At 46.5% G+C, this 18950-nt stretch overlaps 3 protein-coding genes across 3 annotated transcripts; 1 reads left to right on the top strand and 2 right to left on the bottom strand.

Moving 5' to 3' along the window:
* Positions 1–57: 57 nt before the first annotated feature.
* LDX57_007704 (uncharacterized protein) lies at positions 58–942 on the bottom strand (the record flags this gene model as incomplete). Its single annotated transcript, XM_046089421.1, has 2 exons — positions 58–168; positions 232–942. 2 exons carry the CDS (start codon positions 940–942, stop codon positions 58–60), a joined length of 822 nt encoding a protein of 273 aa, XP_045945391.1.
* A 10042-nt stretch (positions 943–10984) lies between these two features.
* LDX57_007703 (uncharacterized protein) lies at positions 10985–11203 on the top strand (the record flags this gene model as incomplete). Its single annotated transcript, XM_046089420.1, has 1 exon — positions 10985–11203. The coding sequence occupies one exon, from the start codon at positions 10985–10987 to the stop codon at positions 11201–11203; it is 219 nt and encodes a 72-aa protein (XP_045945390.1).
* A 2358-nt stretch (positions 11204–13561) lies between these two features.
* Positions 13562–14559, bottom strand: LDX57_007702 (uncharacterized protein; the record flags this gene model as incomplete). The annotated part of the gene is made up of 3 exons (XM_046089419.1): positions 13562–13748; positions 13808–14172; positions 14236–14559. The coding sequence occupies 3 exons, from the start codon at positions 14557–14559 to the stop codon at positions 13562–13564; spliced, it is 876 nt and encodes a 291-aa protein (XP_045945389.1).
* Between the last annotated feature and the right edge of the window lie 4391 nt (positions 14560–18950).

Here is an 18950-nt window from a genome sequence, read left to right as displayed (position 1 = left end):
TTGTTTGTTGATAACTTATATACTGCTTCAAATTGCAGTCAGCTGGCCAACATAGCATTATCTTCTTTTGCTTGCATCAGATCCGACCGTCATTTCATAGCGGCCTTGCTGATCCTGCCCTATTTTCATAACAGTAGACTCCGTGGTGTTGAAGGTCATATTTTCATTCTGCTTGCGTCAACAGCTTGATAATAAATTGAAGATAGGAGAATAAGATCGACCGCCACTTACACTTTGGTGCAATATATTCTTGACAGCCGTGCTCATCACTGGATCCCGCTCTGATGCAGATTGCAATTCCCTCATGACTTTGAGAAGCTTATCCATTTCCTGCTGGCCCGCCTCTTCTTCATCGCTCGCGGACGGAGTGTGAATTTGGTATAGTGCGTCAATGTGGTCATTGATGTCCTTAACCAGTTTCTCGAGATGCTTCTCGTCATAAACAGCGAACTTGAAGAGTCGAGGAACTGACATCTTGTTTCTGCGCTCGTGGACGATTTTTTGCATTGTCTCATGAAGGTAACGGTGCATAGCGCTCCACTTAAAGCCATCCTGGTGGCCGAACGGCTTGATTTCGTTCGCTTTCACTTCAGGGTCATCCTCAGACTTTCCATTGCGTTCGTTGTGACAGATTTTCCTCGACTCTTCGAAAAGAGTTACCAAGATCCGAAATGTCCGTATAGCCTGATTCTCCTGCTCTTCGTCGAGCTGGAACGAGCCTGAACTTTTCAGCGATTCCTCGTCTTCGATATCCGAGCCTGTGAGACCGACAGCCTGGCCCCAGCGCGTTAGTCTTAGTTGCGCACTGCCAAGCTTCACGATCAGGGACTGTAGTCGTGGGGCCGCCTTTTTTGCAACATAGATATAGTCAAACAAGGTAATGGTCGTGGTAAAAAGACCTGCTATTCCAGATGCCGCACCAATAACTTCCGCACCCGTCATCTTAATAGGGTGCGTGTGGCTCTGCGTAAATTTATAGATTGATTGATGGTGATAGGCTTGCGGGAGATCAAGATGGATTCTTGTGTACACTGCTCGGGCAAATATGGTCTTTTTTATATCAAAGAGACCGACCTGGAGTACATAAATACTCTATAATACTAGATTATTGTAGGCGCCGACGTGGCCGGAAGCGTAAGAGTGACAGGGAACTCAGCTGCGGCTGGAAAGCGGTCCGTGCTTTCCCCGCCAGAAAAAGGGGTCGAAAGGCTGCCCCCACGGGAGCCAGCAGCTACCGCGGAGCCAGATGACAATACTTATCCCAACACCATGTAAGACCGATGGAGTCAGCTCTGCTAGCTGCAGTTGTTTTCAGCTTGATGGCCCCGCTCTAGGGCTGTTGCGAATACGAATATTCGCAGGTATTAGCATTATTCGTTATTCGTATTCGCAGTTCGCAAACACTGCGAATAATATTCGCAATTTTATTCGCAGGGTTGAAAGTATGCGAATAATTATTCGCCGAATAAACTGCGAATACGAATAATTATTCGTTATTCGTAATATATCACGTGCATCGAAAGAATGCATCCCTGGCTTTAATATTTCTTAAGTTTTTGGCTCTTTGCAACAATCTACATAATTTTTAGCGCTCGAAAGGGACTTCTTCTTTTAGTTACTTACTTACCTGTTCTTTTCCAATGGCAATGTAAACACGCGGAATTCGTCAACATTACCTCGCTCTAAATGATGGTTTTGATAGTGATACACTACCTGAAGACTGGATGTCGAATCTAACCAAGACTCCAGCAGCTCAAGATCTACAAGAGCATGGCCCACCTTCTTTACCTGAATCTATTATTCAACCAGTAGCCTCTACTGATACAATCTCTTATCTTGGTTTTCTGGATGAAGAGATCCTACCGTCAGAGTCTGCCTCTCAATTTCTAACTACAACTACTACTATTACTAATGTTTCCGAACATTCACACACAAAACAACGGAAGATTGAATGGTTGTGGGATTATTTTCAGATAAGAGAGTTTCCTAATGAATGGATTGAGAAGAGGAGCAGAAAGAAGAGATCTGTTGACTGAGAAATCTCTTGTACTATCATCAACAAGAATACCGGGGTATCATGTAATTGGTCTACAACAGACTCAAAGCGACAGATATCTACTACCAATATTCGGCTCCATTTAAAAGACAAGCATGGAAACTTACCGCCTGGAATTACTACCTCTAAGTCGGCGACCATTACTCAGGAGCCTACTATTGCCAGCCTCTGGGGTAATAAGGAGAAGCTTACAACTCAAGAAACTCTTGAAAAGAACCTTCTCCGTTGGGTTGTCAGTAATAAGCAACCTTTTACTATCATTGAATCAGTCACATTTCAGCAAATATTCAAAGATATACCAGCAATTTCACTTCCGTTTGCCTCTCGTCACACCCTTCGGCAACGTCTCATGGAAGATTTCGACTTACAGCGTGCTGAATTGAGAGAGGAGCTTTCAGCTACATGCAAAACAATTGCTTTATCTCTTGATGTGTGGACTAGCCAGAATCATCTACCTATCCTTGGTGTCATTGGCCATTGGCTTACGGAAGAGTTTGAGTATTGAGAAAAAGTTCTAGAGTTCAAGGAGCTGCAGGGACCACATAGTGGAGAGAACCTGGCTGCAGCTGTTGAATCATTGCGTACTGAACTTGGGCTTGAACAAAAACTGCTTTCGATCACTGGTGATAATGCTACTAATAATGAGCGAATGGTGCTACAGCTATCCCAGAATCTTCAGAAAGAGCATGAGAACAACCTCTTATTCTCTGGCTTAGGGAGTTACGTGCGCTGTTTAGCCCATATTATTAATCTCATTGTTAAGGATATCCTTGGGGCTCTCAGGTCTGGTAATATAGGAGAAGCTAATATTGTCTGCAACAACCTTGATGAGGGAAATTACCAGTCATTCCAGACTGTTGAACCGCTTGCAAAGCTGCGCATCCTGGCTCTCTGGATCCACTGAAGCCCTCACCGCAGGCAGTTATGGAACGATAGCTGCAAACGCATGAACCTCCCTAATAAGTTCATTGAGTATGATGTTGATACACGATGGAATTCAACTTTCCGAATGCTTAGTGATGCTTTACAGGTAAGCTACTGGCTTTAAGGTTATATAGGATAAGACTAATACTCTGAAGTCCAGATATCAGCTCGAAAAGTTCCTTCAATATGAGACGGACTTTCCTCCTTTTACAATACGAGACTGGGAGCGGCTTTCTCAGATCCATCATGTTCTCTCAAAGTTCAATGAATTTACCTTATTCGTGTCAGAGAAAAAGCCCCAGATCAGCCTTACAATACCAGTATACTATGAGCTTCATGATTTATTGCATGGTGCTGCTGATTGCAAGGATGACTTTGAAGACCTTGATAGAGATATTGCAAGTGCTGTTAGGGAAGGTATCAAGAAATACATGAAGTATTACACTTTTATGGATGCCTCTGATATATACTATACTGCACTGGTGCTAGATCCTCGTGTGAAGGGTGATCTTCTTCTCTATGAGATAGAGGATAAAGAGACTGGTAGAAAAATTCTCGAAGCTCTTCGTGATAATCTTCACTGCAAGTATCCTGAGATCATCGAGCCTCTCGCGATATTCCAATCACAAGACCAGCATGTTAATAAAAAGCAGAAAGTGGGCAGTCGAATGCTACAAAGACTACAGCCTCAAAACAAGCCTAAATTATCTGATATTGATCGATATTTTGACAGCGCCCCAGTTGATGCAAACGATATGGAGGATCCAAATTGGCTATGTGATTGGTGGAGGGTCCATAGGAAGGATTACCCTCAGATGGCTGCTGCTGCTAGAGATTATCTGTCAATCCCAGCATCTGAAGTCTCAGTTGAGAGACTCTTCAATGCAGGTCGGGATATACTTGGAGTACAGAAACACTCAATGAAGGGAGAAACAGTGAGGATTCTTATGCTGTTAGACGATGTATATAGATAGTAGTTAATTGAGTTAGTTCATGATTGGGCCTCTTACTGTCAACGATACTTTGTAGCATAACTGGTAACGTAGTTTTACTCAGATTGTATAAGAATTGGCTATTTACTTGGATCCATATATATATATATATATGAATACATTATATATACAATAATGAAAATAGTTTACTAATTGCGAATAATGCAAATAATGCGAATAATCAAGGAATCCTGCGAATAATTTATTCGCAATTCCAAAAAACTACGAATAATATTCGCGGTTTTTATTCGCAACCAAAAACCTTGCGAATAATTATTCGCTACGAATATTCGCACGGATAATATTCGCAATTACGAATATTCGTAACAGCCCTAAAGTTATTGCATATGCTTCGTGAATTCCCTCTCCACGAAGGACGAGTGGGAGATATCACCACGCTAATACGATTCGTCTTCCGAGACGATCAAGGAGGAGATCTTCAGAATACCAGTGCTATTCGAAGTTTAGTGCTTCATATTACGACACACCAAGGGAAATTCTTCTTAAACAGCAAAGAATTTCAAGGGCTTTCGCTAGAGATACCACTATTCTGTCGGCGCTTCTTAGTAATGCTGAGTGAAGCGCTCTGATACCCGCACTGTTAATTATGGATGAAATTTTCGTCATCTAATAGTGGCTTGATGAGGTGCATATAGCTCTGGCAGATGGGTGTATGGGTAAAAGCCAGCCGACTGAAAATGGCAGATACATGGTAAATCCACAGACACCTAACATGTATTGATTCTCTAGATAGGCTTCGCAGTATTCCTCTATATTAGCGTGCCCTTGCGTGGAAGCAATTATGTGTTATTTTCTCGCTCAGAAGCAAAATTTGCAACTTGTCGGGCAGCTCTGCATATATCATTTGACCCCGCCTTGGGCGGAGTGGCGTCATTTCAGACGCGGGTTTTAAAACCCCGTATATTCTCCGATTTTAAAACCGATATTGTCAAATGTTGACTCGAGATGGCCAACGATTTTGAATCTCTACGGACCCTTTTATCGGAGTAAGCTCAGATGATCGTTGATTTTGAATAAAAATTAACAAGATGAAGTATTCGAAAAGATGGTGCCTATTCAGATCTCACAGTTCTCTGCGAGTCGTCCGTCTTTAGAGTGCATAGCTGTATTGTCTGTCCACAGTCGAGTTTCTTTGAAAAGGCGATAAGTGGCCAGTTCCAGGTACGAGAAAGCAGCTCGCGTCGGGAATTCATCTTATAAATTACAGGAAGCCAGATCAAGAGAGATTACCCTCGAAGACAACCCACTTATCGTTGCGAAGATGGTTGATTACCTTTATTGTGCCGCCTATGACGACACTTATGAACGATGGTCCATCACGGAACCAGCTGAAGACGCCCCTGAGAAAAACGAATCAGCAGAGCCAAGCGAGACACCAACTATAGATAATGCGGATGAAGCCAGTGCGTCCACAAGCTTCACTGTCGAAGGAAGCAGAGCACAGATAAATGCAGCGATTTACGCCCTCGCTGATAAGTATCAGATTGAGGGATTAATGAAGTTGTCTAAACAGAAATTGCAATCCCACCTTCAGTCGAATTGGAAATATCCGGAATTTATCGATACAGTTCGGTATGTCTACGGGCCAGACAGCCCTCCCCACTCGGAGTTACGCGACATTTTATCAAGATCTGCCATTCGGCATTTATCCGCTCTTCAACACCAGCAGCTGTTTCATGATATCTTGAGAACATTTGCCGCGTTTTCACACGATTTCTCGACTTTAATGATAGAAAGAGTGCTTCAGCTAGAACAGAAACTGTGGTAGGCTCATTCGTCCCTGTCTAAAATAGTCACGAAGCCTGAACGAGCATCTTGTCAGCAATATACAAACCACCCAACAGATCGTGTGGAAGCCGACAGTCGATTTGCAATTAAATTCATATCCCAGGAGAATACGGCAAAATCGTGGTTCCTACTGCAGTGACTGCAATAGATCATTCATGAGTGAGACGGGTCTTCGGCAACATGATACTGACTATCATGGTTGGTGCACAGACTGCGAGAAAAAATTCTCATCAATCAGTAAAGCTCGATCACACCGTGCAGATTATCATGGAGGCTATTGAATGGATAATTTCAGGGAGACCTCAAGAGACAATCGATGGAATACAAATGTTTCTCTTTTGACCTTTTCACATCTGCGGACTTTGTTGGTCTCACTAATAGCGCCACTAGTGTGCTGCGAATACTGTTTGCATCCCACCGTAGTTATAATTCAAGGGTTTTGGTAGGCAGCCGCTCCAAAACAAAAAAACCCCCTCACGTAGCCATTCGAGCGCCATTCATCCAGCGGCATTCAGAATGTCCTTCCAAGAGATACAAGAGCTGCGCCGGTGCCTCGAAGAAAAACACCGACTACGAAAAGAACAGCGGCGGCGTGAGCGAGCCGAACAGTCCCAGATCGCAGCTGAGGAACAACTGAAGCTCCAAGCCCAAGAAATGACACTCCCCGAATTTCTCGACTCATGCCATGTGGATTTGGTCTGAAAATCCAGAAAGACAGAAACTCGTCGACAAAGGGAGACTCCGCAAATGCCGACCGTAAATTCCGCCCGACAAAGAACGGTTCGTTCAGAGTTGGAGGTTATTTCCAACGGCAGAGTGTTGAGTCTCGCGTTCCAGAGTTTGCTACAGGTGATTCGTCGATCATAGCATCCCATGAATAGTCCCAATCGCTTGGACTGGGAAAAGTAATAGTCTAAATATTCAAGATGGCACGGACTATGCCTTCATTATGAAGTACGCGTGGCTTCACGTCTTCTGAAGCGAGGCCACAGATGGTAGATGGAGATTGAGCAGGACAGTCGGAACTTGTAATTCAACTAATCATAATCAACTTCCCTCCTGCTGAACATTGCGTGGCAAAGCGCTGAGGGCGGCTGAGGTCGGCCGAGGGACGGTTACACTGAAATGTCTTCCGAGACCACCAGGTTTCTGCCTGTCAAGCACCTACTTTAAGGTAGGCTTTTGAATCCCATAGCCACTACGGGGGTCATTTGTCAACCTGCCACTTGATCGGATTCTGTCTGGTCCTGATGCCAAGATGCACTATATCAGAGCGGTTACGGGACAAGACACTTTCTGTATGATTCTGTTGTCACACACCCATGGTACGAATATATACTGTTTGCTATGGTAATATACAATGTTATCCAACCAGCCAGCGTAGAGCGGCACTCGAACTGCGGTTTTCGGATCTAGAAATGCCTCCCATCCGGTGTCACACCGCCTTGTGCCCCCGAACCAGGGTGCAGTATCCGGCAGATCGCTAGAAGGAACCCACCACAAGGCGGTGACGCCATGAATATCCTTTATTAATGTCCATTCCAGTTCGGCCAACAATAACTTTACTACCACTAAATGTTCTTGCTGCACGGAGTGGAGTATCAATTTCATTTTCCCAAGTACATAACGGAATTTGTCAATTGAATGGTTTAATAGTTTGAGGCCGTCCGCTTAACAGTGTGGTTCTTTAAGCGTAGGCAATCGCAGGCTATACCTTTCTTTTCGCTTTCTTATACTTTCCGGAAATTCCTCGATTCCAGCTCTCCCACTCCCCCAATTCATCCCTAGCTGCTTGAAGCTGGATTTCTTTTTCCTGAATGCCTAGCCCTAGTTCATTTATCTTCAAATGAAGCTGATCAATCTGCTCCTCCAGAGACTGGGCACCGGCCCCATTCATGTCGAGTCGCCTGGCCAACTTGTGAGATAAATCAACCATGAAATCCCCACCCTCTGCCATAATTCGACCAATGCTCCCACTTTCAAACATGGTGTAATTCAATGCAACGTATTGAGATAACAGTTTCCGAGCAGGATTATCTTGCAAATCCGCGCCAGGGGTCGAATTGTAGACAACACGGATAGCATCTGCGAGATACGGAAACACTGCCTCTGTTTCTGCATCGACGATAAGAAGAACTTTTGTAAGGCGTTGCAGTGCAAAGTCTTCAAGTTCATGGATGCAGAAATGATGTGCAAAACAATATACTTTCGCATGGACCAGAATTTCAGCACCAAGGTGATCGTCAGTATTATGAAATGTTCGGCAGGTGCAAGCACCTGCGGCAGTCTGTCTATTATCTGCCGGCAGGCCAGCCTCGAGACACCGACTCAAGGGAGTTAGTGGCCTGTTAGATATTTCTTGATTACCCGGCATAGTGTTAGAGGAAAGGGGCTCTGTGTCAGTAAAGACTAACGGCTTAATCCCGGTAGTAGCTATGAACAACATTAATTGACTACCAAATGTAACTTGAGTTGACATCGACCTGCCTTTGCTGTCATCGCCGTTTTTGCAATCCTCGTCAAGATCTGCTTCTAACTGAGGGACGTAGTAATCTTGCGTGTAAAGGTAGCTCAAGACGCATTCGACTGTCTGCTCATCAAATTCGGACCAGTCAATTGGACCATTGGCTTCGTTCAGCTTCCATGGCCCGTCGACTCGCGCATTTAATGCTGACTTCTTGCACCACGACAAGGCTCCAGGGTGGACAAAATAAGAGCTCTTGGCACTCCCTGCAATCACCTGGATAGGTGGCTCACAGAAGGATCTTCGTCTATATTAGCTACGTTGTCATCACAGGGAGAGATGTTTACCTTGCATATAGATGAGTATTTGGACGCGACACCATTCTCGACAGAGGGCGAAACCGTGAGTTGTATGGGCAGAATTCAGAGGATTTACACAGGTCCAGGTTCTAATTCAGCCTTGCCTTATATCAGCAGTCAGATGTCCAGCCGTGACGTGGCTTTGTCACACGGGTGTTACCCCACTTTGAAAGAGAACAAGGTTGTGCATTTATGGTAGAAGCGTTTTTCACCGACAGCGTGAGGAGGGGTAAGGGAGTTGGGCGAGCTCTCCCCAGCGCTAATTCCCCCTTGAGCGCGAATTGGAACCTCACTCGCAGCCTCACCTTGGTGCCCAATCCGCTCGACTCTTCGATGAGCCCTAGTACCAATCAAATATTTGGTATATTTTCTCTTATGTCCCCTACAAATGCACTGCCGCAATTACCTAACTAATGGCAGATCCAAGTCGGCCGAAGTCATCAGAATTCACTCCCATGGGAGAGTTAACATCCAGATAGGAAGCTTGATGAGCAGATTTTATTGAGCGCAGGAGTCAACAATTGTCGATACTCTTTGAAGTGCTTGCTTCCAGTAAAACAGCAGGCTTCGAGGTATATTAGGCAAATAAGCCTCGAAATATTTCGGAAGCTTACTTTTAAGATCAAAGTAAATACGCAATGCGACAGCTCATCATATCCTGTTAAGTGAAGAGAGAATGTTGATCCTATAAGAAATAAAGTAGGAGCTTGACCGCCAGTTCTAGTTTGTTATAAGTCGAGCCGTATTAAGATATAACATCTAACAGGTATATAAGCCCAGGGTCTATATTTAGTAACTACAACAATTACAACATGATTTTAATTCCTAACCGATGTTAGATTAATTGGTATTCTGACGACACTAAATCCAGCGGAACAGCAGACCATTGAACTCAAACCGTTGCCTTGGACAGCAAGCCGCTACTTTACCAGCGCTGGCAAATACTAGAGATCGCAGTAAGGCGGCCAATTAGGGCGATAAGTTGGGAACCCTATCTAACGTCAGAGACTATGACCCATGGGCGTGTTGCGCCTTTTGCACGCACAGGCTTTGGCGTCCAAGGACCTTCAGAGACGGAACTGGTGGTAACGTGATGTCGCCAGCACATGGAGGCCCATAATCCGCCGGTGCTTTGTGCACAGCCGGTTGGGGTCGTTCCCGCTAATCTATCAATATAGAATCTCTTTTCAGGCAGTCGGGAACTCACAACGTCACAATCAGTTGGGGCAGAAATGTATGGATGGGATCTATAAGTGTATATCCGGCCATTTGGCATCTCCAGAGCGGTCTAGCTGCGGATCGCGTACAGCCGCCAGAAATCATTATGGCGACGGAGAAGGTTATTGCGCCGCTTGCGGATTTGTTCCTGCTTCACACGATTCTGTGAAGACACCATCTACGCATACCGCAGAATTATCGCACTGTAAAAACGAGTGCACGAGAGTCTGGGCTATATAAATTCATAGCATTGTGGTTATGTGGGGGTGGCTACCCGCCCGACAGTAATGGCTGTATAGTGTTTAGGTATCTCGAAGATTTAGATGCATGCGAATTAATTCGAAATCTTCACCGTGCAATCAGGGAAAGAAAGGAATCGAGTAGGCTCCCCCCAGTTTTGCCATTTCAGTAGAATATTGAGGCCGGATGGCTGGAGGTCATTTGTCCCAGACCAACTGATTGAATCGTCTGTCGGCTCTGGCACTAAGAAGGCTGTTACGCATGTCGTCCATGCTCGTATGACAGGTACCCGAGTGTAGGAGGCAACATATTACTCCCCCTCTCATTTTGCTGGGTTCAAATAGTGGACGCTAATACGATCACCAACAACTCCTTACCATAGAGCCATCGGTGTCGGTAACCTCCCCTATCTATAGTGTGCCATTACACTTATCAATTTGACTCACGCACTATCCAACATTTTATCAGATCCTAGACTGTTATCCTAGCTCAAGACATATGTCGCCCGGAACTCAGCATCCAGTTCCCTTTGCCGGTCAAACTCGGTATATAGAAATGCTTTTAGAGGTAGATTACATGCCTTGGACGTACAACGCTATAGCCAGCATAGCACATTGGACCTTGCTCGCCGGGTATCTCATAGCCCCTGGGACTTTCACGGCTCTATAGAAATCTGGTCAGGTCCAGGACGCTCTGGCGAAGGACCAAGTCGGACAGGCAGTTCTCAATACCATCCAAAACCCCCCACTTTTGGCGATTGCCTGTATTCTGTTTGTTGCGTCTACAGCAGCACTGGGGTGGCTCTACTGGGAGTGGCGTCACAATTACATCTGGCTCGCTAATCGGATCTTCATGTAAGCGGCCCTTCCCTTTCCCGCATTGCGTGAAGCGACGAGACTGACCCGAGCCCAGGCCCATCATCATGAACGCAGCTGCCGGGCTTGCCACCACTCTCATCAATATCTACACCGCGCGCGATGGCGATTGGTCTATCATGGCCTTGATCACCACTATTATAACCGGTTTCACACTGGTGACGTCCTTCTCGCTGGCTATGGTATTCAAGTTTATCAAACTCAAAGAAGTGCAAGAAGCCCATGTGCGTGAAGTGTATCACAGTGGCCCAGAGCGAAATGCCTGAATCATGGGGCTCAGTGTTTCCGCCAGCAAACGTACGCCCAATTCTGTCCATTTACATGCGGCGACTGACCTTCCTACGTTGAAACTGTCCTTTTTGTCCTGCCAGTGAGCCAACCTCTTTACGTATGTGGGCTTGGTGTTGCACAGTGAAAACAAGAAAATCGGCACATTGATGGCTAAATAGAATAGCTTGACTTTAAGGAATAGCTGACACTTCCTCCGAGGGCACAATCCATGGACATTGCAGTAACCTGCCCAGATGAACGCAAAAAAAAGGCTCCCAACAATGTCTGTCCACTGCGGATCACTCCCTGACAGCACGGTTGCTTGGCCGATAAATCGCCGAAGTTTGGCCATGGGCTTTGAGGTTCCTAAGTTGTATAAATAGTAGTATTTACAGAAGATGAGGATGAATAAGACCTTCATCGCCTAATTTCTTGCATATTCGATTCTTAGTCATTCTTTTGATCCACCCGTCCAGCCATACTTTTTGATCGTTGTTCGGTACAGATGCATCGGAACTCTACCCCCAGCAGTGCACTTCCCCAGATCACACTTACATCACCAGAAAAAGAAAGAAAGAAAAAAAAATAACAGCACAAGCGGCAATTTCATTGAAGAAATGCAGCATTCACGCGAACATTAGAAGTGCACCCGTTTGATAGGGATAGACACAATCTGTTGCAATCTCTTGATTGTGAGGAAAGAAAAATAACTTTGTCTTACCCTCATATGGATCCGAGCGCCTAACTCTTCCCCTTTCAATATGCGGCGGATTAGAAGCATAGATATGAGGAAGCCCGTCTGTCACCCAATTCCGACCTGGGCTTATATTCCACGGCAAGTAAAACCTCATGCCTGAGAAGCGGAGAATTACACCAGGCTCGTTATCATCTGGAGAGGTTGGTATCAAAGTCGACTCAAACTGATCGAACACCTTAACATCAACATGATCACCACGTATAGTAGTGCTGAATTGGCCATTCGCGACCGGGACTAAATCGGCAAACTCCGGGGGATACTGTTTGAATATTCGTTCTTCGCTTATAATCTTCATAAAATCAGAAAGCTCCCTGATTCTTTCCTTGCTGCGCCCCCGGAATATGCGCCGCAGTTTGGAAGCCTTCTGGGCATATTCTGCCAGTGGTTGCTCGTTGCATAGTACCCTGCTGGGTCCTGAATCCGTTAATTCAGCAACGTGGTGTCGGGCCCCAGAATTAGAATCTGGCATCTCTCACGCTTCCATGGCTCGAAAGTTCGCATTGTTCGGTCTATATCTCTGAGCGGATGAAGGAAATGCCTGATGTAATGAGGGCGAAGGCTTGACATGAAGAGCTGCGAGCATCGCACCCACATCTGATGCTGATAGGGCGGCCATCAAACGGCGGGATATTTCGTAGAATCCCTCATGGGAAGCAAATTGCCTGAGCTGTTCGCCTGGGGACGGCTTTTCGCTTGTGTGATTTGGGTGCTGAAGTGAAACTGATGACGACATTAGAAGTCTTCTTTTCTCATAGAGTATCATATCAGTTGCAAATTTCACACGAGCCGAAAGGATATCGAGTACTCACAGGCTCATGGTAGATTGTAGATCTTTGAATACAAAGTAATACCTGACGGAATATGCCGAGCTCGAAAGCAGAATGCCATTCCAGGCCAATGGGCAAGGTCGCTTTTATAATGTATCGCCAGCAAAGAATAGCCGACCTTCATTATCAGCCGTAAAAGAACTTGACGGTCACTAGTAATGTAGCTTTGACTCAGAACGGCCAGTCTTCTTCTAGGATCATCTAAATTACTGCGAGCCCTAGCTTGAGCCTATTCTTGAGAACCTGAAATTGGGTACTCCGCGGGCATAGAGGGGATCATCATGGCCAGTAAAGCGACCGGGAAATTCACAATGGGGACTGTAGCACTAGGATACACCAGGCAGGCCGAATGTAACAGGACTCTTCCACACCGTGCTGCCCGATTCTGTCCATCATCTACGGGCCGGGCCAGAGAAGGTCGATGGCTGTGAAACCTATCTCGTAAGGGCGGGGGCGGGGAGCCCAAATACCCACAAGCAGCCGAGGTGAACTCATTGACGCAATCCGCGCGCATGCCCTGTTTATGCAGCCGAAACCTGGACCGCTGAAAGATCCAAGGAGATAAGAGACGAATAGAATCGGATACAAAAAGTCAAATATTTATTACTGGATGCTATTTCTCTCGTAGGTGTTTGCCTCGCGTTGGGCCTATGTGGTCCAAAAGGATAATTAGGCCGTGGATCACACTCTAGATCAATACAGCCTTCCTGTAGCCTTATCATCGGATGGCTTAGATTTCATCCTTCCCCGCGGCAATTGAGGCTGTTAGTCTATCCGTAGTAGTCAGGCCGTCTCCTGGATCTACCGGACCGGCGGAGACCTTGCGCCCGAGCCCCTTCCGCTGAAGTGATCTCCCCTGGGCTAGTGACGGAGTCATCAACACCGTTAATTCCATCCTCTGGTTCCCTTGTCGTCACAGCGAAGGAATAAAAAGCATCAAACCGGCGAACCCCGCGGCTGTGAATGTGTCAGCAAGGCAATATTTTCACGAAAGGGCAACAGGAAGAGGAACCTACCATATTGGGCAGTTGAAGTTGATCTGAGTTGAGCGTTTTTCGAGCCAGTCTCCCATGCATCCTAAGTGCACGCTATTCTCACAGTGCTCGCATTTCAAATTAGCGATCTCGTCTGCAGACTCCTGCCAGCAGATATTGCACATTATCCTGCCGCTGTCATCCTTCGGCTCCAGTGAACGGAGGATCACTGGCGTGCGGGTGTTGTCGGCATTTACGGTCCCAAACTTGATCCGCCGTTGGGAAGACGACATCACCTCGAATTGGCCTGGCCTTTGCCTCAGCTGCTCAATATGGATGGACTGAGGCTCAGCCGAGGGAGGGTCAACCTCCATAGGAGTCAATGGCGTCGAAGTCAGATCCGAAGTCTGACCCGAAGTCAGATCCCTTGGGTTTGGTGACGAGAGAATTTGCCGGACTCTCGTGCGTACAGCGACCGGATATTGAAGCTCGACGCCTGAATCGCGAGCACTGTCGCACCAGTGCTCAACTAGCGGCTTCACTTGTTCGTCCTCCTGGCTTTGGTGGTATCTTTTGCATAGTAGGAGCCAGGCAATCTTGCTCAGTGTCTGGACGAGGTTGTCATCCGGAGGCCGCTGCACCAAAAGCTGCAGGAGATGAGCAGCTTTGGAGCGAGAATCCCTTGAGATGCGGTTTTTGCATCTCGTCCCGGTCCGAGTCTTCCCACAGCAGGTGGTCGTGTTCTCTGGGTTGCTGATCGTACACACCCGGATCGGATCCCACACTCCATCCATTGTGACTGCGCTCCAGGGGACACACGAGGGGTTGATAAGAGAGTAAGGCGGGGGATCTGTCCTGCGGCATAGGTTAGTATGTTAATGAAAGCGTCCGGCCACCTTCATTGTGAGACGGGAAAAGGTGCGAACATACGCTATGAGTGAATGGTGATCTCGGTCGTCGCTTTTGCACGCGGTCAATGTCGAGCCTGTTCATGTTGTGATACGAAAGAATGGTGAACTTATATAACCTGAGCAAGCAACAGCGACGAATAATCGGGATGTGTCACCGGCTCTCCGGAAACCGATAAATAGATCGCAGGAGCGAGCATGTTCCTGGGAGCCATATATCGGCTCAGTGGAATGTTGCAACTGCTCTCGGGGGTATAGATTGAGTATCTTGGGGTACAATGAGTTCCTGCGAGAGAGAAGTGCCTTCTTGCGTTTGCCCAGCCCATGGTGATTTCTTTGGCGCCTATAATGGCCGATTCCCATGCAAATTGGTCCAACATAAAATGGCACTCCAGTACGCTACGCCATGCTCTAAATAACCATCGCTTCTGTGGCTGTATATTCGAGCTTTTCATCATGCCCTCTGTGCAGCAATTTCTTAACCCGATTGAACCTTTACACTATGAACGATATATCGCTTCCTCACCTGATGGTGTATGTCCGGGACAGATCGATTCTATCAAGCGGGACTTTGCGGAAAGAGAGCCGTCCTTGGCGAATCAAGCATCAAACCCGAAAAGCCGGGCGATAGGCTTCAAGAACGCAGCCAAGCTGATGATATGCAGCCATTATAAGAATACCTTACGAGAGGCTCGAAAGATTGCGCGTCGGTGGGAAAGGGAAGCAGCACAGAATTCCCACCGTGCATCCGTCGCCACCTAGCAGATCTCATCATACAATCAGTCTTCTCAGGGGACAATATCCATCGGCCTTATGACTAAGAGCTGTACGCGCCACTCAGCGGTCATCTAAACTCCAACGGCGCTGTTACCCCACCACATCTAATTCGACGTCCACTTGCATGACCGGTTCGCCTCGATTAGCCCTTCTTACTTCTTCCACCGAACATCAGCGCTTCATCAAACAACAGGCTGCCACATCTATACGTCGTCATTGTTTAATGGCCACCTTTGAATTAAGCCAGATGTGCCGGGGCCTAGGCATAGGATCACCGAAAGGCCATTGCGATCGATCGAACACCTGCAACATAGCCTGACATTTCTGGTGCTTCTTTCCACGACGTTCATAGCCAAGCTACATTATTACAATCTCATGGGCGCAGTTCAAGTTTGAAGAGTCTTGCGAAGCGTTTGGGATGGACGTACAGCGGCATTCCTCTATCAGGATACCGCGCTATCTGGCCAGTTAGATAGTCTAATGAGGTGGCAAACCAAGCAGAGAGCTTTTTTGTTATTGCGATATACTGTAAATAGCTTTACGTAGCAGGTGGGGGTAAACTGGGCGCGGATAAATTTGTTACTATTTCCTTGTTATGCATGCACTGGCTGAAAGGGCGATCATGTTTCGCAACCGCTTTTACCCGATCTACGTAAGACAAAGTTCTGAGTACACTGTATACAGCCCCTGGATTTTGATTTTATGCCAGATAGAGAACCTTGTTCGAGATACAAAAGAGCCGAGCGTTCGTGGCTTTTTCCAACCCCTCATTGGGAGAGTAAATTCATCACGTATGGTACGATGGGGTAGCAATATAGTAAACAGAACACATTCACAAAAAGACTTATATCCTTCCATCTTCCGCCCACGGCCTTCTCTCCACCGTGCGAATGTGTACCGCCGCACGAGTGTAATTTCCGACTAAGCCGCAGTACTAGCGATATCTGAAATCAGATCAGACATACCAAGCAGCATGTTTTAATTTGTTTGGCAGGCTAGTTGGGCGATGGAGCATGTGAGCGCCGTCGGCGTCCATATTCCATGTCCGCGTCCCTCCCCGTTTGGTATGCTAAGGATTGTGGCTCAAGTTGCTCCCTGTTCTTCGGGAGTGCCGGTCGGGGTAAGCAGCTCTCTTCTAGAGCGACCTGGAGCCGTAAGGATAGCCATCGTGTACGACAGAAACACCTCGGCCAATTCATGCTTTAAGGGTAAATTTTGGCAGCCAGGTCGATTCGGTAGCGGTATAGTAGGAGTAGCAGCAGGAGTGTGTGAATGAGAATCGGAGTCAGAGTTGACCATTAACTGTCGCCCAGCTATATAACTTAGGCGACGTCGGTAATCGTTATCATATAGAATCAAGGGCGGGATGCTCATTTGTAGACAGAATCCTATAAAGGAAAGTGGTCAATTTTATGCGTCAGGCTCCTGGCTCTTACCCTGCCGGCTGGAGGCTTTAACTAGGCAACACGCCATTCTCCCGCCTAGAAATCCCACATCAGCAGTATTGCGCATTGCTGCGCTCCCCATTTTCACCCCTTCTAACTAGCCTTTCGCGGCCCTCAAGTTTACCTTCGATCGTTTTCATTACTCGATCAACACATCTTCAGGAATCACCAAGCGCCTTAGGTGACGGGTGAGTGCCAACGGGCCTCTTGATGTTGTAGTGTGATTAGACGAACATGAATCTGAGGCCCCTCCTACCTGCAGCAGAAGATGCTCTTGATTTCCTTTATAAAATTGGTAGCTTTCTCCCGATGCCAGCACCCCTTCTACGGTTCGCTCTCCCAGCCAGAGGATAATCTGAGAATCCCTTAGCGGCATCAACCTCCGAGTAGCGAGGCACTCTCAACCCATGGCGGACTAACGACGCGATTGTTAGAAGCATTTATAACTTCTAGGACGACTATACAATGAACAGCGGGTTGGGCAGGGCATGTTGCCTCTTGGCACAAGGCCCAGGAAAGGCCGTGTTTCTAGTACATATCTCTGCCTAACATGCGGAGGGACATTTCTATCTTCCAGACCATCTAAGCTTTGCTGCAAAGTTCAGCCAATGACTGGCCTACATTATGTGAAATTGCATATATTAATTGCGAAAAGCAAATATCAAGTATATTGTAATACATCATCTAACTTCTCCTTCATCCTTGAGCTATTGGCCCTAACCAACTATGGTCATATTGTAAGATGATTGCTGAGAACCTCGCAAAGGATCCGACCCTTGCCTGTGACTCTCTGTCACCCTACGACCATTAGTACCAAGAGTTTCCAAAGTTCGACATGGAGTCTCCGGGGGAGGAATAAGAGGCCCCTAACCTTTTATTCCATGATATAATATGAAATCCCGCTGATAACGGTAGTCAAGGCACCTGGCGTGCAAGCAACTTATTTCTTGCTTCAATTGGTCAACCGTGTCGACTAATTCGATCCGCTCTTGATTCAACTTCTCAATCTTTCCAGCTGATTCCATCAAGGCTCGCTCTCTTTCTGCATTAAACTTCCTGTTGTTCCGACATCTCTGCGATGCAGCTCTGTTTGCTTTCCGCTTTGCAGTCGAACTTGATGGGATGAACTGGCAAGGTATTGAGGGTTCAGACATTTGTAACCTATAAACAGTCTCTTTCAGTATGTTTCGTTATTAGCCGAAATTCAATCCTTACGGTGTCAAATTGGCCAAAGTGTGTTGAGTTAAATCATAGAGCTGTAGGCACCATCGAGCTGCTGAATCCGTGGAAATAGTATGAAGTGAGCCTTTCGCCGTTTATACATATAACTACCTGAGTCTGCGGGGGTGTGTTCCTTCTTTACATTCCACCGTCAGCGGAGCAGAGACGATGGAGCGCTATACTACATTGTGTCGACTCAGCGAAGGCGCCCCGGTTAGTAATCAGGGAGTTCCTGGACATTAAAGGTATGTTCTTAGGATATTAGGATGAGTTCCGGAAATAAAGGGTTTTCACAGGAACTACAAGTCTGCTATTGGGTAAGCGAGATATGCTGACACTCGCAGACCGAAATCTTTGCGTTTTTCTCTCCAGCCATGACAGGATTCTTTCAACGAAACTACTCCTAGAACCAATCCTTTGGCGAATCTAGTAATAATTGAATATCCCAGCAAGTGCGCGAGAAAATAGTCTTCCTCAAGGATAGCGGTCCTCTTAGACTCTTTACGGCGTTGGCAGTTTCGGGAAATATACTCCTTAGGCGGCTATCTTAGGGGGGCAGAGGAGCTCAATCAGCCTGACCGTTGTCGTGAGACTACAGATAATAGGAACTCGTTTGCTCTGCCCAACGCTAATAAATTGGCAATGACGCACTGGTCTCGTGGATCGTTTTGTAAAATTGTCACAGAAGCATATAGAAACGGGCATTACGCTACGACACAGATAGAGTTTCGAATTAGAATTACGACGTAAATATTATACTGTATGAGATTCCGCTTGAAATTTGGGAGTAAAAAAGTTATCTTTATTATATTGGCCTCCTGATCTACTGGGTTA

This window comes from Aspergillus melleus, assembly GCF_016097325.1.
Source record: "Aspergillus melleus strain CBS 546.65 chromosome Unknown contig4, whole genome shotgun sequence".
In the NCBI taxonomy this organism is placed as follows: Eukaryota; Fungi; Ascomycota; class Eurotiomycetes; order Eurotiales; family Aspergillaceae; genus Aspergillus; species Aspergillus melleus.
The sequence above is the reverse complement of the archived record's forward strand: the minus strand, read 5'-3'. Positions and strand labels throughout refer to the sequence as shown.